At 39.0% G+C, this 21,605-nt stretch overlaps 1 protein-coding gene across 4 annotated transcripts in view; it reads right to left on the reverse strand.

The window, feature by feature from the left end:
- The window catches only part of cep192 (centrosomal protein 192), a 182,503-nt gene that overhangs the window by 25,022 nt on the left and 135,876 nt on the right, over positions 1-21,605 (reverse strand). For 3 of the 4 annotated variants that reach the window (XM_060823867.1, XM_060823868.1, XM_060823866.1), the window contains exons 35-40: positions 19,542-19,654; positions 10,320-10,479; positions 9,819-10,000; positions 9,245-9,368; positions 4,243-4,348; positions 872-1,070 (exon numbers count right to left, since the gene is read on the reverse strand). In XM_060823867.1, the coding sequence (XP_060679850.1) occupies positions 872-1,070; positions 4,243-4,348; positions 9,245-9,368; positions 9,819-10,000; positions 10,320-10,479; positions 19,542-19,654 (884 nt within the window). Of the gene's footprint in view, positions 1-871; positions 1,071-4,242; positions 4,349-9,244; positions 9,369-9,818; positions 10,001-10,319; positions 10,480-19,541; positions 19,655-21,247; positions 21,298-21,605 lie in introns of those variants that run through there. The other variant, XM_060823870.1, reaches the window with a different exon arrangement.

Below are 21,605 nucleotides of genomic sequence, written 5' to 3' on the forward strand. Positions count from 1 at the left end.
ATCTCCTCTGCTCTAAGAAAAGTCCAGTCTATCCAATCTTTCCTCATAAATAGAACTCTCCCCAGTTCATGCAACATTCTCACAAATTTCTTCTGCAATCACATCCCTCCTACAACTTAGATTCCTTTCCACAGATTACCACTTTCCTCTGGTAGAAAGGCTTGAATACTCTGTTGATCCTGAGAGCAGTCAGGGTTGGCGAGTCGGAACAGGGCTACCCATTTATTCTAAGTGCACCCATGTGCTGAGGTTGTGAACAACAGCATACTAGCATTTTCCTGGTTTTCCTCCAATAGGATGCTGTCTGATTCAGCAGAAAAGGTGAATAATATATAAAGAAATGCCCCTATCCATTTGAAATGAAACAAACAAGCATCCCGCTCTCAGTTTTCTTCTAACAAGGTGATACACTGCACATTAAACTGTAATTCATCACTGTCACAGCTGGCAAATTATACACAGAAGCAGACTAATACAGGGGAAACAGATTTTAAAAGCAGCTATGCTGTTGTTAGAAGTTTATAAGCCATCGAAGCTCAGGAGATGTTTTGACTGTTTAGAAGCTAGAGAGATTCAGATAAAGAAGAAGTTGGTTGCACAAGTGTTAAAGAGAAGACTATTCTACAGGTCATTTAAGATATAAATTCACTAGAATGAAGTCAAATTGAGCTAGAATCATAGAATCCCTACTTTACAGAGGCCATTCAGCCCATCAGCCACTGACACTAAGGGCATCTCAACCTCTGCACCACATGATTAATAACCAATACTATGATTCTATACAAAAGATCTTCTGGGTGTTAGTTGGTAGCTTATCTTGGAACCGCACATAAAATCAACAACAGCAGCATACATATAGTTGATTTCTTACCCGAGGTAGACCCAGCTGCTGTTAAGGGAAAGTGCACAGTTCTGTTCTTTATCTTCAGTTTGGTAGGAGGAGATTTTAACAGAGGCTTTGCTAAATTAAGGTTAGGTGTCCAAGGTTCCGTATCTAGCACAGCAGATGGGCTTAATACAGATGCGGAAGTATCCATTATAACATCTTCACGGATTTGTACTTTAATTAACTAAAGAAACAGAAAATATATTATCACAATGCAACGGTTAAGGTATAGCAGAAAATGCTATAATAAATAAAACAAATCTTGGTTTCTATTAACTCATTTGAAGAATGATTAATGCAACTTAGTACTGAGTATGAATGTGGTAATCCCTCCTACAATGATTTCTGCATTTCAAAACTGAGCAAAGTTTGTAGTTTGTCTGTTTTTTTGAGAGTGAGAGAGAGAGAGAGAATGTGAGCGAGTGAGTGAGAGTGAGACAGAGAGACAGAGACAGAGACATATAGTCATTCCATGAGGACATTCATTGCCCATTAAACAAAACAAAATACTGGATATCATCACTGGCAGACTCATAATTGTATACTGATGTGGGCTTTTTGGGGTTATCAAATCCTTTATGATTGGAGTCTTACTGAAAAAAAAAGTTAGATTTTTATTGAAGCTTTTTATCTTGCACACATCAGCACGTTTCACTAAGGTGGCAAACTGAAGGGGGATAAAAGATCCAATGCCAGAGTGTTGACTGATTGTCTAGTGAACTGATTGGTAGAGGTGTGCAGTTGTGAATGCATCTATTAATGCCAAAGGATAGTTAACAACTAGGCTTTGCCTGAATTTTAAACCAGGAATTTTATTACTCAGCGCAATGTCCTAACCAAACAGCTGTCATCCATTTGTTGACTTGAAACAGATGCAGTTCGAATAAATGTTCTGACTGACTATCTGCAAAGAACAGAACCCTGTGTATTAATACATGCAGTTTCCAGAAGGTGTAAGCATACCACACCACAAGCCCAAGTGACAATCTCAAAATGATAGTCAATGTAATTTTTTGTATACACTGAATCATCCAACAAACTCTATCCATGTGTAATTCTGCATTTGAAGACACTATTACAAATTTTCCCAAGAGTGGGCTGGTTGCGTATAGTCAATATCTTGTTTGTTGTGAATAGCTCATGTTTGATATAACCTGCTATCTTTGAAATATATGTCCAACATACTTGGCATTACACTGACATTGAAATTTATATACATATGTTCTATCAAACAAATGAACAATCTTTTTGGCTTAATGGCAGCATGCTCTAAGTAATTGCATAGTAATATTGTCAAAGTGTGCAACAAGTGAAGTACTGACAGTACCCAACCAGCCTGCATTTTCAAAGCTTTAATTAAGTGTTTAACTGTAATCGCAGCCACCAATTCCTCTGGAAGTTCATCCCACATACAAACTGCTTTCTGTGTAAAAGAAATTACCCCCTCATGTCTTTAAATCTTTCTCTTCTCACCTTAAAAGTATGTCCCCTAGTTGTGATATCCCCTACTCTAGGAAAAAGACACTTACGACTCACCTAATTTATGCTGTTCATGATTTTATAAACCTCCAAGTCACCTCACAACCTCCTATGTTGAAGTGAAAAAAAGTCAGAGCCTATCCATCCAATTCAAATCCTGCATTCCTGGTAACATACCAGTAAATCTCTTCTGGACCCTCTCCAATTTATTAATATCCTTCCTATAACTGGACGAATAGAACTGGACAGAGTATTTCAGAAAAGGCCTCACCGATTCCTGTATGCCCGAAACATCGATTCTCCTGCTCCTTGCATACTGCCTGACCGACTGTGCTTTTCCAGCACCACACTCAACTCTAATCTCCAGCATCTGCAGTCCTCACGGTCTCCTCACCAATGTCCTGTACAATCTCAACATAATGTCCCAATTCCTATATTCAAAGGTCGGAACAATAAGGGCAAGCATACTAAATGCCTCGTTAACCATTGTGTGATTTAGACTTCAAAGAGTAATGTTCCTAAACACCTAGGTCTCTGTTCTACAACACTGCTCAAGGCCTTACCTTTTAATTGTATAAGTGTTGTCTTTGTTTGTTTTACAAAAATGTAATACCTTGCAATTAATCAAATTAAAATCCATTTGCTACTCTTCAACCCAATGACCCAATTGATCAAGATCTCTTGGTAATTCAGGATAACCTTCACTGTCCACAATATCACTAATCTTGGTGTTACCTGCAAACTTTATAACAATGCTTGCTATATTCTCATCCAAATTATTTATATAAAATGACAAACATGACATGGATTCAGCATGGAAATAAATGTGGTTTAATTCTTCAGAATTACTTCGTTCTGACTGGCTTTTGTCTGTCTTGTACTAGAAGTTGATATAAAAATAGAGTTGATAACACAAGGGGAACCTAATACACGATATTGTAAGAGTAGCATGTGTTAATAGTGCTGGGTGAAGTTGTGACAGAATCCCAAGTTAAGAAAATTGCCAATAAATGTTGCTTTGGTTGCAGATCGGTTAAAGTAGGGCAAGGAAAAAAAAAGCAATCTGAAGGAACAAATGAGGCCAGAAACTTAGAATAATAGCAGCAATCTCTTTTTTTATTTAACCATAAACCTAATTCTACCTCAAATCAATGGTTTAGACTGGAGAAGATGGCAGAATGCACACTGAAGGTGTAGAGTTCAGAATTAAGACTGCAGGCACGCCAACATTTAAATGCTTTATTTTTTAAACAAAATGCTCCTAGTTGCAAGAAAATTTTAGTTTACCTGAACTCAGCAATAAGTTATTTTACTGAAAAATTCTTGTACAGGCACACAATTCTTTATCCGAAATTCCGAATTCTGGAAGGCTCCAAAATCTTTTTCGTGGAGTGTGGGGCGTCATTTTGGCATGCAAACATGTGATCCAACTCCACACTCACTCAAACCACGTAACATGGCTGCATGGTCCAGCACTGGCAGGCATCAATTGTGTCTCAGCGCTTGTACTATTTCACACGCATGTCTGCTGTTAGGTAATTTTTATTTCACTGTGAAAACGTCATTTGTTCTGAAATCTGAAAAATTCAGAAATCCGAAAAACCACTGGCCCCAAGGATTTTGAATAAAGGATTGCGTCCCTGTTTCCAATTTTATTCGCTGCGACAAAAAGTGAGGTAAAACGAAAGTTTAAAAATCTATTGCATGCAATTAATTAATGGATTTGAGTCGTACTCAAGACTGTTTCTCTACTGGTCAACCTATTTGGGAAGGAACCTTAACCTGAGCAAAAATGATTCTTCAGGATAAAGTATTTCCTGTAAAATTAATCCAAAATAAAAGCCAAATAACTGCAAACTAAATTATATATTTCTTACCTGCTGTATGTTGTCACATTGCACATAGATCTTACCACTCCATGGTACAGCAGAAGGGTTAGCAATGAGAGAAGGGTTTGGACTCACAAGAATTAATAAATGGCTCCTGATTAAAATAAAGACAAACATAATTTTCCATTATAGCTAGCAAAATAAGAACTTTATAAATTTTGTATTTACAGTGATAGTGGTGCTTATTTAAGTACGAGAAGCAATATCAAACAACCACATACCACTGATATGCCTCTGTTCAGTCTTCAAATTTTATCTAAGTACTCTTATCTAAATAAATAATTTGTCAACAGACACAGTCTGAATGCATATGCGTTTTAGGAGTTGGACACTATGTAGGGGTCTTTAGTAGCTTTGTATTTCTCCAACATTCTTCCAAAAGCATTCTAGATAATTCTGAACTACACTGTAAAAGTTAAATATTTATTCCAAGTTGAAGTGAACATATTGTTAATTAACAACAATATTCAAGAAACTTTCCTTGTAAGCAAGAACAAAAAAATCAGTAGCTGCTAAATCTCTCAATGCAAACAAATGAAATTGGACGAGATACAATAGATTGATTTAATATGCGGATAATACAAATAAGTGCATCCAAACTACCCTTAAAAAAGGCAACATCTATTGAAAACATTGTTCAGAACAAAACTACACAAAGCAGGAAGTGAAGATGAACTGGCCAGTCTTGTGCTAAAGAGGATGGATAGATGCCACTCATCACAGTAGAAAACAATTGAGTTTAGTTCAGGGACAACTTTAGTGCTTTCTAAATTCTAACCAGTTGTTGCATTATCAGATCTAGAATCAGATATGGACCAGACCAAATCCCCCTCAAAATATATTAAGATGATAGCCGAAACCCCAAGAACGTTTCTTATTTTTAAAAGACAAGTATAAAGGTGCTGTGTTCCGGATGCAATTTAATTAGCCTGATTACCAGGCTTGAAGCAAAATACACTTTATTCTTTCGCTATAGTTAAAACACAAACAAAAGAACAAAGAATTTGAATAACTTAACTGCTGGAAAACTGAAATAATCTATTATTCTACTAACTATTAACAGCAACTATTCTAATACAGTAACATCCCATAAACATAACCCTTGGAAAAAGGCAAATTCAGCAAAATAGACTGTTTCACATGCAACATTTCTCCAATCCAGGAGGAAAGAACATTAGGAGAAAATTCTAGAGAAAACAAGTGTTTTGCTGTAGTGTGGAGAGATGTTTCACAGCTTCCAAATCTCAACAGCTACTGAAACTAAAATCCCAGCACTGTGGGAGTTTGACCCCACTCTTTCGTGCTACTTTTATCATCGACTTTTTAAAAACAAACAAAGCTAGCTACATTGATGGGATCAGAGCAAAGTTAAAAATCATAACACCTGGTGTTGTGAGATTTTTAATTTTGTCCACCCCAGTCCAACAATGACAATGTCACATCAGGGTTCAGAGCAGACTGTGCAGCTTCAAGTTTACAACATTTGCTTTCAAAAGTCATGATAGGACAAATGTTTCTTAAAAAAGGCACATCTTGTAACAGATCAGAGTCCCAAACTTGGTTCTGGTGGCAGATGGAATCCCAAAATATTGTTACGATCCAGTATTTACTTGAAGAATATAGTTACAAGGTTCCACAACTTTTAAAAAACAGAATAAATTTTAATGTTAAAAAGCAGCAAACAATCTTCAATCTCTATTCTCCACACCAATGGACAGAATTAAATGAAATGAATGACTTAACAGAATTACCAGCGAAGCATACCTGCAACTACACTTTAAATAGTAGGTAGAGTCGAGATCGTTCCTACAAATTTCTCAGCAACTCACCCTAACAAGTGGATTAAAAGTGAACACTGAGCACAAATTTTTAAAAAACTAATTCTTGCTCAAAGATCCTACCTCCACTTCCCTCGAAAAGCAGCTCTAAAAAACTCTAATTGCCTCTTGCCTGAAAACATGCCTACTGAATTCATAACCTTCCAAAAGGACTGTATCCTGCTCCTACAGCAGATCAAATACATCACCTCTTAGAATATTCTGATTTAATGCTACAATCTCCGTTCAACTGGCTGCTTCTCTACAAAAGTTTTAGCTTCCAGAACTAAGGAAAAAAATTCATTATGAATCAATGTGAAAAATAGATCCAACAGCACTTTTAAAAGGGGAAATGGAAAACAAAATGCAGAAGTTTACATCCGTGAGGAAGAACAGAAATAACTGGATGGCTTTTTTAAGACAATCAATATAAATGCAATGGGCCAGATGACCTCTTTCTTTCTTGTATTATGACACCATCTAAACAGCATCAAAAGTAATGTATTAAATACATTGCCCCCTTACCCATATAATGGCAAGAGTTCTTTTTATAAGCAATTAAAACGACCAAAGAAAAGGGCATATTGTTCAGAATCTTAAATGCAAGGACTTCCAGTCAAAATTCAAGCTCCTTATCAGTAGAAGGACAACGGATTGTGTGTGGTTAAGCACCTTCTAATAGTATGTCTTCATTTTAGTACAATTTGTAAATTAGGAGCAACGTCTCCATTCATATTACACTATAAAACGGTACATGCTCAGCTTTTTAAGAAAGGAAATGCCACTTCATTAACACACTTGGGTTACCCCATCCTCACAGCTCCCTTTTGTGAACAATGGTTCGGGAGAAAGCTAGGTGGCACATTGGCAAGGAATTAACAAATGGATATTTTAGCCAGTTTCAAGACAGCCAGCAACTTTTAATTAGATCTTGCCAGGCAGTGACACATGTTCAGGGAGGGGAGGGTCTTCTGGTTAAGTGGTTCTTATTCAGCATGCCTTTAAGGAACATAAGGAACATGTTTGAAATGTCAAACAAGAGAACCAATACAAAACTGCCATTCTAGTTAACTTAATTCTGTGGTGCATTCATGTGAAAGTGAAATTTTATCAGGTGTAGAATCAGCAAGAGGCAGCAGAAAACATTTTAGGAGGGATTTGGACCTGATTGCAATGGCTCTTCTGATATGCACCTTGATTCAAGAAGCTGGTGTGAAAACACACTCCTGAACAAATAAAACTTTCCTCCATTTAAGAGATGAAGTTACCCAGCCAGTAGCACAAATTCAAAAGTAGAATAACAATGAAGATTGCAGTCTCATTAATATTTCAACCCGATATCTGGCTTCAGTTAAAGCTGGGAACAGGTGGGTTAGTCAGGAAACTTTTTTTTTGCTAAAAACCTACCTCGTGTTGACTCAAAATCATCCAATTATTTCAATTAAAATTACTAACCTGACTTGGAAGTATACTGCTGTCCCATCAGTAGTCAAAATCCTAGAACACCCTCCTTTACAACATTTTGGGCAACCCTACAGTAAACAGACTGCAATGTCTACGGAAGTTAGTTCACCACCACTACCTTCACGGCAACTAGGGAGGGGCAATAAATGCTAGCCAAATCTTAAGAATTAACTGTTTTTAAAAAAAAAACTGAGCCAGTAACTCAGATGAAAGGATTGATCAGGATTAAAACAATGGGCTTGCTCCATGCACACAGGTTGCAAACCCCTCTATAGACAGTACCATGCTGAAAAGGATCTCTAGTAATCACAAACTGCTGCTCAAAGATTTGACAAGTTTGTGGGCAGCAATCAATGCTTGGTTGGCTATGTGCAACATGACAAAAGCCTGATCTAAGCTGGTGGAATAGGGTTCTTCAGCCAGAGTTTGCCTACTAACAGTTTTTCTTCCTTTTCTTGCATTTTTCTTTAAAGCATTTAAAACTAATTTTTTTCTCTCCTTACCTTCTGAAGGGAGCTCAGTCATGAAGGCAGCAGCACAGAAAGCATCAGTTGGGGGCCTAGAGCAGGGCTATAGCAGCTGGGGCCCAGAGCAGGTCTCTGCTGGGCAGTGGCAAGGGGATTATTGAGTACGGAGTCAAAAGCAAGATAGCAATGAGATTGAGAGATGGAGCCCAATGCAGGGGAGAGAGGGGGGATGGCAGTCAACAGTGAGACAGCAGTGCAACGATGCAGGTATCAAGCCCAGTGTGGATGAGTGTGCAGGGGAGCATGTGTGAGAGCGCGAGAGAAAATACGGTGATCAGTTGAGAGACAGCAGCGTGGAAATTGAGCCCTTATGGTAAAGCCCAGCATGGTGCGACTGCAAACCCATGACTTGGGTGGCACGGTGGCACAGCAGTTAGCACTGCTGCCTCACAGCGCCAGAGACCTGGGTTCAGTTCCCGCCTCAGGCGACTGTCTGTGTGGAGTTTGCACATTCTCCCCGTGTCTGCGTGGGTTTCCTCCGGGTGCTCCGGTTTCCTCCCACAGTCCAAAGGTGTGCAGGTTAGGTGAATTGGCCATGCTAAATTGCCCGTAGTGTTAGGCGAAGGGGTAAATGTAGGGGTATGGGCGGGTCGGTGTGGACTTGTTAGACCGAAGGGCCTGTTTCCACACTAAGTAATCTAATCTAAAATACAATACAGGTTGTTCTCCTATAATGTGCATTTCATTAATCTGAATTCACATAACGCGATAGGCAAATTGAGGACATGGTTTCTAAAATGCAAACGTTCAATGCGTGTATTGGTTATAATGCAACTCTGACCCTATTAGTTTTTAAATGGTGCTGCTATTATGTGATTTTCCTATAACACGGGATTGCACAAGTACAGAACATTGCATTATAGCAGAATAGGCTGTCATGTTGAACTTTTATGCTTATTTCTTTATTTTTATACTTTTATACTTTTGCACCTCATACCTTGCACCCTAAAATGGCACCGTGAACAGCTACATTATAAACACTTCACTGTACTCCTGTATCTCTCTACTTGAGTACACATGACAATAAATCCTAATTCTATTTCATTTACAGTTATTAATTAAAAATTCAAAGGTTAGTGAAGTTAAAATGAAAACCATATGAATTCAGTTCTGAATCACAAAGTAACAATTTAAGTATACCCAATTGCAAGAAACAAACTATTAATACAAGTTTATACATACTCTGGATCAACAACTCCATGTTGGGGCGTTACTGTTAAGGAGTGCGCCGGCCAAGACATCTCAAAAGACAAAGACCTAGGGGAATGATTTATAATCTGTACACGTCCAGTTTGCGCTGATCCATCTAAATTGTGCAAACAAAATTAGAACATTACCAATCATGATCATGAAAATCAAATTCCAAAGCTTTCACTGCTAACCCCTGATAGCCACTCCCAATAGCAGACTTATATGGGTCTCTGTTGTGGCTTCACCTTCCATGGGGAGTTATGTTACTGATTTGCTAGATTCTGTCCAAGTCAACTACATCAGCTCCCACTGACAATTTAAAGTGAAGTGATATTTTAGTTAACATTCAAGTGGAGCAGAAAAGAATGGATAAAGAAAATCAGCACACCCGGTGTTTCATTTGTTTTCTGCTTGTCTAAGTAATTTGCAGTAATTTGCTTTTGTCAAGGAGTTTTATGGTGCTTTTCCATTTGCAATTTATCTAGAGGAAAGCATGTCCGAACATACCTAGTTCTTCTCATTTCCTACATCAACATAATAGAAATTGCAACGCAATGCTACTCACCAGCTGATGGCACAGTAAGAATTAAATATTCAGGCCGAATACTCCATGACAATTTTTGTTTAGGTGACTCCTTCAACATTTGATTAGAAGCATTCAAAGATAATGGAGAACCATGTGGACCTCTCACTGGAAGAACATCTAATGATGTATTTGATGGATTCCTTTCTGCGCTTCCCAGTACGCTACAAAGTTATATTAGACAAATGTTATTCTAAGGTTTTTCCTTAAACTTGCCATCTGTTTCTTCTAAAAAAAAGTTCATCATATTTTCTAGATAAAACATTTAATTATATTCAAACATAAATCAAAAGTTATTTCCCTCAGAATAGGAAGAGTAAATCATACAATCCCTCGAGTCTGTTCTGCCATTCAACAAGTTAATCACTGATCTTTGAGGTCAACTTTTAACTCATTATGAATGACTAGAATTTCAGTTTCATAAGTAATGAAACTCATACATTAAAATCAAATTTAAATTTGTAAAATAATACTTATAAATACCTTTCTGATTCAACACTCATACTAAGAGATGATGAAAATGAATCCAAAGCATCTGAATGAGTGATTTCAGTTGCACAGCTTCCAGTAACAGAGAGTGTCACCTTTTTCAGATTTGCATAGAATATCTTGATGTCATTTGTTCTCTTTGGGATATCATAGACTATGAAAAGAAATCAAATAGTTGTAATATTTTATTTTGATAATGGATTGTGAAGTTAGTTCACTCAAAATAAGTAAATGATTTCCAAGTTAAATCATTAAAAGGAATCTTTGCATTAGTGTTGACTATAGTAAGAACATTCGGATACAAATATGCCAAGGTCTAAACAACCATCACAAACTGAAAAAGAAGAAAAAAAGAGAGGAAAGGCGTTCTGATCAAACAACTCATATCCATCCCAGTGTGTTTTCATCAGTGCCCATGCTGACATGAGCCAACAGACCTCTTCGACCAGATTTAAATTAACTAAGGTACTAGAAGTGTAGGTTTAGTTTTGAGGTATATTGGTTGTAAGGGGTTGAAGAGTGGCCCTGCAGCTGACAGAGAACAGATTCAAGAACCAGCTCAGCCATAAGGGATAGAATGGAGATTAGTTTAGCAGTAGGTGATGAGAAAACCAACATATCAACCTGTCTCATGTCAATGACTATATTGGTAGTACTGACTATCAGTAGAAATTCCTTCACACTGAGAATGCTGTACAATGGTGTGTGTGGCACGACCAACTTATAGATGGGATAAAAGGGAGTTGGCAGCATAGTGGTAATGTATCAGTTTTGATCTCCTTACTTGAAGAGGATATACAGTACTGGAGGGAGCCCAGAGGTGGTTCACTAGGTTCATTCCACAATCGAGAGGGTTGGCTTATGAAGAGAGATTCAGTAGACAGGCACTACACTCATTGGAATTTAGAAGAATGGGGAGGGAGCTGATAGAAGCACATACGTTGTTTCCACTGGCGGGTGAACTAGAACTAGGGGGCATACCCTCAAAATAAGGAGGAGCAGATTTCGGATTGAGTTGAGGAGATGCTTCTTCACCCAAAGGGTGGTGAATTTGTAGAATTCCCTGCCCAGTGAAGCAGTTGAGGTTGCCTCATTGCCTTAAAAGTATTCAAAGACAGATTTCTGAACAGTAGAGGAATTAACAGCTATGGTCAGCGGGTAGTAAAACGGGTCTTAGTCAGCCATGAAATGATCAGCCATGATCTTAAATGGCAGAGCAAGCTCAATGGGCCAGATAAACCAACTCCTGCTCCTACTTCTTATGAACTAGTAATGCAGAATCCCAAGCTAATTCTTTTGGGAATCTGGGTTTCAGTTCCATCAAGGCAGATGGTGAAATGTGATTTATCATAAGCTGGGACAAAAAGCTGATCTAATAGCAACCATGTAACAACTGTGACATGTTGTCAAAGAAATGCCTGGATTATTAATATTAATGAAAGGAATTTTCTATCCTGACCTGATCCGGTCTAGTGGGACTCCAGATCCAAATCAATGTAGATGACTTTTCACTACCCTCTAAAAAAGATCCAGCAAGCCACTCAATTCAAGGGCAATGAAGGATGGTAATAAAGGCTGGCTGAGCCAGCAATACGCACATCTTATGGATAATAAAAAAATTTCAAACTGAGCTAGAAACTCAAAAGTGGGCACCTACATGACACTGTGGGACATCAGTTTCAGTAGAATTATATTCAACCACAATTTGTAAAGTCATGAAATAGCATTGAGTGAAGGAAGGCATCTTACGAACTGTACCAGCCATACCTAGAAATTAGATGTCAATGTGGTGAAGCTATGACACTGGATTATTTACATATCAAACTGCAAGCTTAGGGAAACAACCACCAACCTGAACTCAGCTCAGTCCTGCCACATTCAGCTGTGAATGGTGGTGTGCAATTAAACAAGGTCCTGACACAATGTAAACTTCACAACTTCAAGTTCATAGATTCAAAGAATCAGCAACAACCTTTTTTTCTGGAATAAACAGTTTATGGAAATGAAATGGTCAAGGAGAAACTGCTATAAAAGGGAATTAAAAGCAACATGATCCATGGGGAAAAAAAAAGTCAAAAGAACACAAACAAGCCATTTCCTGGGAGAAAGAGATGATAACACTGCTGCTTAGTGACAAATGGGCAATTAAGACAGCCTGCAGAGAGAATATATCCTGAAGGGGATAATTGCAGATCAAGCTGTTTTAACCAGACAGCTAACACTGAACAATAACAACGAACAGAGGAGCTACTTCTGATAATGCAAGTTACAGAGGCAGTCTTGTAATCAATATTGGGGATAAAAGAATCTAGAGGAAATCAATAATGTCACACTATGGACATGAAACCGAGACACTGTACAAAATCCAACTATAACTCAGTAGCAGAATGTCAAAGAACATGGCACAAGGATCAAACCCTAGATACTTCCAGAGACACTCACTGTTGGTGAGATTGTTGCTGAGTTCCACCATTAATCAGATAATAGTCAAGCTGAGTTATGGCTTAACGTGCTTACTTGAGGGCTGTTACTTTGGTTGCTACATGCAAAACGTTTAAGCATTGTTTCAGTTCTTGATTACCTGTGAGATTTCTGAAAAAGCAGCAGAATTGAAAGGTAACTTGTGATCTATCCACAATAGTACAATGGAAAACCATGAGATCCTGGAGCACAAGTAGACAGAACAGATATTTTTTGGCTATCAATGAGATCATTGGCTGAGTTGATAACCCTCAACTCCACCTTCCTGCCTTTAATCCTGATGCCCTTGCTAAATAAAACTATGAGAAAGTGAGGACTACAGATGCTGGAGATCAGAGTCAAAAATGTGGGGTGCTGGAAAAGCACAGCTGGTCAGGCAGCATTCAAAGAGCAGGAGAGTCAATGTTGCAAGCATTAGCTCTTCATCAGGATGCTGCCTGACTAGCTGTGCTTTTGCAGTACCACACTTTCTGATTCTGAATAAAACTGTCAGTCTCAGCCTGGAATATACGTAACTTGGACAGCCCACTCTTGTAAAATTCCATGACTACCTGTTCAGGGAAAAAAATTCCTCATCAAATTTAAATGGGTGACCTTTAATCTGGGAGTATGCCATCTGGTCCTAATCTCTTGCATAAGGGACCACAACCTTTCCATATCTGTGCGGAGCTTCAACAATCGTGTATGTTTCAATAAGATCACCTCATTTTTTTGTCTAAACTCAACTTCTCGTATTAAAAATTCCTCCATGCCTGGAATCAACCTAGTGAACCTTCTCTGTATTGTTTCCAAAGCTACTACATCTTCCCTGAGATAAAGGGTCCAAAACAAGTCACAGCATTCTGGCTGTGGTCGATTGCTTTGTATAGTTTTAGGAGCACTTCCCTATTTTAACAGTCCCTGGTCTTTGGAATAAAGGCCAATGTTCTATTTGCCTTCCCTATTACTCTTGCTGATTCTTGCACCACAACTCCAAAATCTGTGCTGCAGCTTTCTGCAGCCTAATGTTCTCTCCTTCCTGAAGTGCATAACCTCATACTTTCCTACTTTATATTAAATTTGTTAAGTTTTTGCCCACTCACCCCAATTGTCAATATCCTTCTGTAGACTCACGTCTTCTTCACCACTTGCTTTCCTATCTACTTCTGTCACCTCTTAATGTGGCAAGTGCACATTCACCTCCCTCATCCAAGACATTAAGATGAATTGGAATAGAATTATGGCCCCAGCACTGATCCCTATGGCATTGTATTAACTCCACAGGTTGCCATCTTGAAAGTACCCTCTTTATCCCAACTTTAAAACACAGAACGTAGAACAATAGAGGCCCTTCAGTCCTTGATGTTGTGCCGGCCTTTCATCCTACTCTAAGATCAGACTAACCCACATATCCTTCATTGTACGATTTTCCACATGCCTCTCCAAGGGTCACTTATTTGTCCCTAATGTATCGGACTCAACTACCAGCCTGGTAGTGCATTCCATGCACCCACCACTTTGCGTAAAGAACCTACCTCTGACATCTCCCCTGAACTGTTCCAATAAGTAGGTGAGTATGGAAAGAGGATTGGGAGAAAGTATGGGCTACAGATGGAGATCAGGTTTAAATGTGTGTTGCTGGAAAAGCACAGCAGGTCAGGCAGCATCTGAGGAGCAGGAGAAGCGATGTTTCAGACACAAGCCCTTCATCAGGAACGAGGCTTGTGGGCTGGGGCGCTAAGAGATAAATGGGGCGGGGGGTGGCTGAGAACATAAGAGCTGAGAAAGCATCTACCTATTTTCAGTTAGCAACCCCCTCCCATTTATCTCTCAGCACCCTTGGCCTACAAGCCTCATTCCTGACAAAGGGCTTATGCCCAAAACGCCGATTCTCCTGCTTCTTGGATGCTGTCTGACCTGTTGTGCGCTTTTCCAGCAACACACTCTACTCTGGATAGAGGAGTGGCCAATTAATACAAGAAAATTACTACTGCCAAATCGGTACGGTTTTAATATTTTTAAAGAGTAACACTGACTGTGGTGCAGATCACTCTTTGGTTTGCCCAGGGTTAGAATGTAACTCTTGGCAATCACTCAGCAGGATAGTGTACTGCCCTCAAAACCATGGTTTCTTATCTTAAGTATGCTTATCAAATGTCTCTAGGAAACGCAAACATTAAATCTATCTCAAAACAGCAACAGAATTTGTCGAGCACGATATCCTTTTGATGAAGCCATGATGTTGTCTTGATTTTATTATACATTTCAAAATGTTCTGCCATTACATCATATATCATAGACACTACATAGTCCTGATGACAGACATCAAGCTAACTGACCTCGAGTTACCCACTTTGATTCCCTCCCCTTTTTGTGTAAGGGCGCAACATTGGCAGCTTTCCAACCTCCCAAGAACTTTCCCAAATCTAAGGCTTATTAGTAGATTACGACTCGTGCATCCACCAACTCTGTAGCTAATAATTTTAAAATCCTATTTTGCAACCAGTCTGCTCCAGGGAACTTGTCAATCTTTAGAGGAAAACCTACTGTGGAAATAAGACTAATGATGATTATTGTGCTTAATCTTTCTGCACTACCCCATCAAATTGATTATTTAGTATATGCTCTCTGCCTGTTGTACATAATTTCTTGTGTACATTTTTTTAGCTTTTAAAATCCTCCTAATTCTCTGGTTTCCTACTAATCTTTGCCATTTTGTGTATTTTGCTTTCAATTTGGTACTATCCTCAACTTCCTTAGTTAACCATTGTCAGTTTATTCCCCTCCTACAATAATATTGTTCATGGGGATGTTTCTTTGCTGTGAGTCATGCACAATTAAGCATCTCTGGATGGACACCATCCAGGACAAAGCAGCACAAGCATGTACGCCAAATCACTGATGCTCAGTAACAGCAGTGTGCACTATGTGCAAGGTGCACTGCAGAAATTCAAAGATCCTTAGTCAGCACCTTCCAAAGCCACAACCACTTTCATCTGGAAGGACAAGGGCAGCAGATACATAAGGACATGCAAGTTCCCTTCCAAACCACTCATCATCTGAAAAGGATGGCACTGGATAAGCACACATATCAGGAAGCATCCAAAAAGGAGAGTCGACATTTCAGGCATAAGCCCTTCATCTGGAGGATGCCTGACCTGTTGTGCTTTTCCCAGTGGCACCTTTTCGATTCCAATTCTCTAGCATCTGCAGTGCTTCCTTTCTCCTCCTTGCTAGGTGGGTCAACCTACAACATGTGGACTACAGTGGTTCAAGATGACACCTCACCATCACCTTCTCAAGGGCAACTAGGGATGGGCAATAGCAGCTGACAAGCTAGCCATGCCTATGTCCCACAAGTGAATACAAACACTGAATAAGAGCGCGTTCAAATTTTTATTATCTTGGTGGGTAGTATGGTTGATTACATTAGATTAGATTACTTAGTGTGGAAAGAGGCCCTTCGGCCCAACAAGTCCACACCGACCCTCCGAAGTGCACCCACCCAGACCCATTCCCCTATATTTACCCCTGCACCTAACATTACGGGCAATTTAGCACGGCCAATTCATCTGACCAGCACATTTTTGGACTGTGGGAGGAAACCAGAGCACCCGGGAGGAAACCCACGCAAACATGGGGAGAATATGCAAACTCCACAGAGTCAGTCGCCTGAGGCAGGAATTGAACCCGGGTCTCCGGCGCTGTGAGGCAGCAGTGCCGCCCACTAATGATGCCGATAGAGGATGGAATTTCTCCTTCGAACGAGGGAATGCCAAGAGTTACGTTATAATCCTGAGCAAACCATGGAGTGATCTGTATCACAGTCACTACTACATTTTAAAATATTAAAACCATAGGGATTTGGCAATAGGTAACTTATAAACTTGAAATATACTTCAACAGAGTCCACTTGGATTTGTGGAGGGGAAATTGAACTTGGCAAATCAGTTAATGGTTTTAGAGGTTATCCGTTGAGGTAGCCTCTTTGAATTTTCAAAAACATTTGATAAGACAGAAGCAGGCAGTATTATCCATATTAAAGACCTAGACTAGTGTTCAGAGCTTAAATTCAACAAAACTTGGAAGTACCATGAACTGGAGAAACTGTAGGAACAGCAGTGCTCAACCTCGAAAGGACACATATTCCCACTGGAATGGATGTACACATAGTATATGGAATTTATTGCAGGGTGAGTGTTTAAGTGATAGACTTCGGAGGTTGAGAAGGAGCAATATAAAAGATAATTTATAGACCTATAAATCTAGGTAGACCTACTCAAATCACTAAAGGGCAACACAGGTTGAGAAAGTCATCAAGGTACATAGAATCCTGGGTGTTAGAGGCATACAGTATGGAAACAAGGAAGCTATGGTGAATCTTTAGGAAATAACGATTTGGACCCAAATGATTAAGTTAGATCTTAGAATGGATTCCAGTCTGAAAAGCTTCAGTTATGTGGATAAATAACGCAAACCTGGGTGTTTCTCCTTGCAAAGGAGAAAAGGTAACAGATTTAATAAAATTGCTGAAAGCCTTGAGGGATCAGAACAGCTGGTGTTACAGAACTGTTCACATTGTTGGAAAGGGTAAGAACCTTGCTACTTTTTCAAGGTTCAATGGCAAGAGGAATCATAGAATCCCTACAGTGTGGAAGCAAGCCATTCAACCTAAGGTATCTACACTGATCTTCTGACTGCATCCCAGCAAGACCCACCCTTGTATCCCTGCATTTCTCATGGCCAACTCACCTATCCTGAATATTCCTGGACACTACGGGCAATTTAGCATAACCAATCTACCTAGCCTGCAGATCTTTCGTCTCTGGGATGAAACTGAAGCATCCAGAGGAAATCCACGCAGACACAGGAAAAACATGTAAACTCCACACAGTCACCCAAGGCTGGAATCGAACCGGCTCTCTGGTGCTGAGGCAGCAGTGCAGCCACAGCTGTGCTGCACTAAAACAGAGGTGACGAGAAACTTTTCTAAGCAAATATAATCATGACTTGGAATACAATGCCTGAAAATTGGACGGATGCAGATTCAATCATGGCTTTTAGAGGGGAAATGGATAATTATCAGAGGACAAAAGAAATTGCAAGAGCATAAACTAAAGATAGAGGAGTGGGACAAGCTTACTTGTAATTGCAGACAGCAGGGACAGAACAATACACAGTATTGTATGAAGTAACTACTAAACCTAATTAGGAGACATAGGATGGGGGTATGGTATTAGCACAATTTGAGGACTAAATTTACAAAAAGGAACATGAATGTTAAGTGTTGGAGAAACTCAGCAGATCTGGAAATATCTGACGTGAGAGGAAGTGTAAACATTCAACTCTGATAATGAATCTTCAAAGAATCTATTGCCACTGAATATATTTCTTTAGCACTTTGATTTTATTTTAGATCTTTGGCAACCAGAATAATTTGTTGTTAAACGATTGGAACAAATAGAATTTTTTTTGTGTTGGCAGAAATTTCTAATTCTGCAAGGCTCAGTACTCATCTATTTATAATCTGATGGATTTAAGAGCAGGGATCAACTGCATGATTGTACTATATCCAGATCTATTGGTTACAACATGATCGAGTGGAGAGAGAGGGAGAAAGAATTTGTTAGGAACCTTCAAACAGACAGACAGGTACAGTGAATCATATATATTAAGAAATTTGACATTATTCACTTTGATAAGAGAAATATAAATGCAGAATAATTTTAAAAGGCTACAGACTGGTACTATGTTCAGAGGGACCTGAATGTCCTGATCAATGAACTGCAGCAAGTTAACATGCAAGTGCAGCAAACACTTAAGAAAGCAAATAACATTTACAGCTTTTCTTACAAGGGTTTTATACTAGAATATTCCAGAATCCTTTTTCTTTACTGCCACCCACCACTTTATAATCAGGTGTTGGAAAAGCTACACTTGCCTAGGGTTAAGTAGGTTTGGTCTCCTTAATGGAAGGAAAAAAAGTATACATGTCTGCAAAGGACAGCAGCAAAGCTTAAATCAGACTGATTTCTGGGATGGGAATTCATCCAATGAGAGAGAGGAGACCAAGCCCTAGCACTTAGAACAATGAGATGTAGGCTTTGCACCCAACATTTATTACTTATACCTAACTGTGCTTGGGATGATGATATTAAGTGAATGGGAATTGACAGGATGGATCCTGGGATCAAAGTTTTTTTGACTCTATAATTTAGAATGATAGTCACAGGGTAAGGGGTTAGTGATTCAGGAATGGATGCTGTAAAACTTTGGAATTCTCAACACCCTAGGGAAGAGCATGCTCCGGTGTTGAAATACTCGAGATAAAAGTGGACAGTATATTTTTCCCTGAATATTAAGTGCCAAGGAATAATGGCATTTAATGAAAAAGAGTCTAAGTACAAGTTCAACCAATAACTTACTCAATGGCAGTGTAGGCTCAAAAAGAGGCATCAGGCCCATTTCTGCTCCTCTGTCTCAATCTTACTTATTGAAGTCTTCAACATGGTCTGAAAAGATTTTGGTCTAGCAGGATTTATCAGGATCCCTAGCATTCCTTGGCTCTGCTACATACCTCAACCAATGTCTGGTGTAAAAATTTGTTGCAATTGACAATATTTATTTTTATTATCTGATCTCGAAGTTCCTTTCAAATGTTATCACGTAGCTAAGACAGTACAGTATTTAGTACAGTCCAGTCCATTAAATTGAAAAATCTGCATATTAAATAATTAATAAACAAGCAATTAATACCTTTCTCTAATATCAACTCTTCACCAGGAAATGTTTGATCGAAATTCATCTTTCGAAGTGGACTGTCATTGCAAACTATATGCTCATGGGCATGTCGACTCCGGCTAAGAGCCCTAAGGTAATGAGTTAGAGAGGGGTAGAAAAGAAAAGACAAAAGGGAAGTCATTTAGGTTCATAACCAATATAACAAATATCTGCAAGGCAACTGTCCTAATTTAGTAATTTGCATTTAAGCTTAAAATTGCTATTAAATTATTTTTACATTAAGGATACTAATGAACAAAGCACATTGTTAGGGGAGCAAAACACTACCAAGAAATACAGTTAATAAATGAAGTTTCCTTCAGTTTGCTGAAACTTCAAACTCAAAACAACCTGGTCTCACACACAAACACAATCTAGGGTACAAGTCGACCGTGGTCCCTCAAATACACTCTGCCATTTAATAATGGTCTGATGATTTTTCACTATCTCCAATAACCTTTATCCATTGCTTCCAAAAATTAGCCACCTTCATCTTTAAAATGTTCAAACATATCCTTCCTCAAAAAAGCAATGGAAGCAGAGTTCCAGAGACTTGCCCCGCTGAAGGAGGAAGATTTTGCCTTATAAGTACCTTCAATTTGTAAACCTTTTATTCAAGTGGTTTCCATGTCCAGATATTCTGACAAGATAAAGCATCCTCATCACCTCTAACCAGTGAGGAACGCTCAGTATCTTACATTTTTCAATTAAGTATCCAGGGTAATAAAGTCCAACAGATCAAAAGACCAAGCCTATCCAACCCTGCCTCATAAGAATCTGTCCATTCCAGTATTAGTCCAGTCAAACATTCTCTGAACTGCTTCCAACACAATTTACATCCTTCCTTACATGATCTCAGATGTGGTCTCACCAAGGCCCCAAATAATGGAGCACGGTTTTTTTTATTCAATTCTCATTGCCATAAATTATAATACTGTATTAACTTCTCTATTATTTCCTGTTCACATAGACTAGCCTTTTGTGATTCATACACTAGAAAATCCAGATCCCTGTGCATTTAGATAAAAAGCTTCTTTTTAAAAAAATGCTTCCTTCCAAGATGGACAAATTTCACATTTTCCCACATATATTCCATTTTCTGGAATCCTGTCTACTCACTTAAACAAGTTATTTTTCTTTGTAGGCACATTGTGTCCTCTTCACAACTTACCTAGTTTTGTCTCATCAGCAAACTTAGGAACTGCACTTTAACTCCTTAAAAAACATATTCTAGAAGGTTGAAGCTCAGCATTGATCCCACGGTATACTACCTGTTACCACTTGGCAGCCAGAAGACCCATTTAAATCCTTGTTTCCTTTTAGATGACTTGAGGTCAGGCTTTGTGGTGCAGTAGACAGCATATTGGACTCCATCTATGCCAGCAAGTTACCTTCTACACCATGAGTATTTTCCACAATACTGTGCAATCAATCCTTCCAACGAACATTGTGTGGGGCTTGAGGAAATCCTGCAGGTTGTGGTATTCTGATGCATCTGCACTTTGGAGGTAGAGGTCACATTTTGGAAGGTGATCTCAAATGGTCCTAGATGAGCTGCTGCAGCAATACACAGCATAGATGACATTCACTGCCACCACTGCACATAAGTGGGGAAGGAAGTGAATGCTGAAGGTGGTGGGCTGGGTACCAATCAAGTAGACCACTACATCCTGTACAGTGTTGAGCTCGAGGGCCATCTAGCCAGGTAAATCAAGAGTATTCCATCATAGTCCTGAGTTGTTTTGCAGATAGGAGGCAAGATATTAACTGTAGAATACCTAGACTCTGACATGTCCTCATAACGACAATTCCTGTGGTACCACTTCCCTGGTGATTCTAATTTTCCAGAGCTCCTCCCTCCTTTCATATACAGTTATTTGTGGGATGTTATTTATATTCCCTTCGGTGAAGTCTTAAATTAAAAAAACTACTCAATTCATCCATTATTGCCTTGGTTTCCATTAATTCTTCCAGGACCAACATGCTCTTCAACTTCTTAAAATACTTGGAAAATTATACATTGAAATGCTTACTATCTAA

This window comes from Hemiscyllium ocellatum, chromosome 4 (genome assembly GCF_020745735.1).
Source record: "Hemiscyllium ocellatum isolate sHemOce1 chromosome 4, sHemOce1.pat.X.cur, whole genome shotgun sequence".
Lineage (NCBI taxonomy): Eukaryota > Metazoa > Chordata > Chondrichthyes > Orectolobiformes > Hemiscylliidae > Hemiscyllium > Hemiscyllium ocellatum.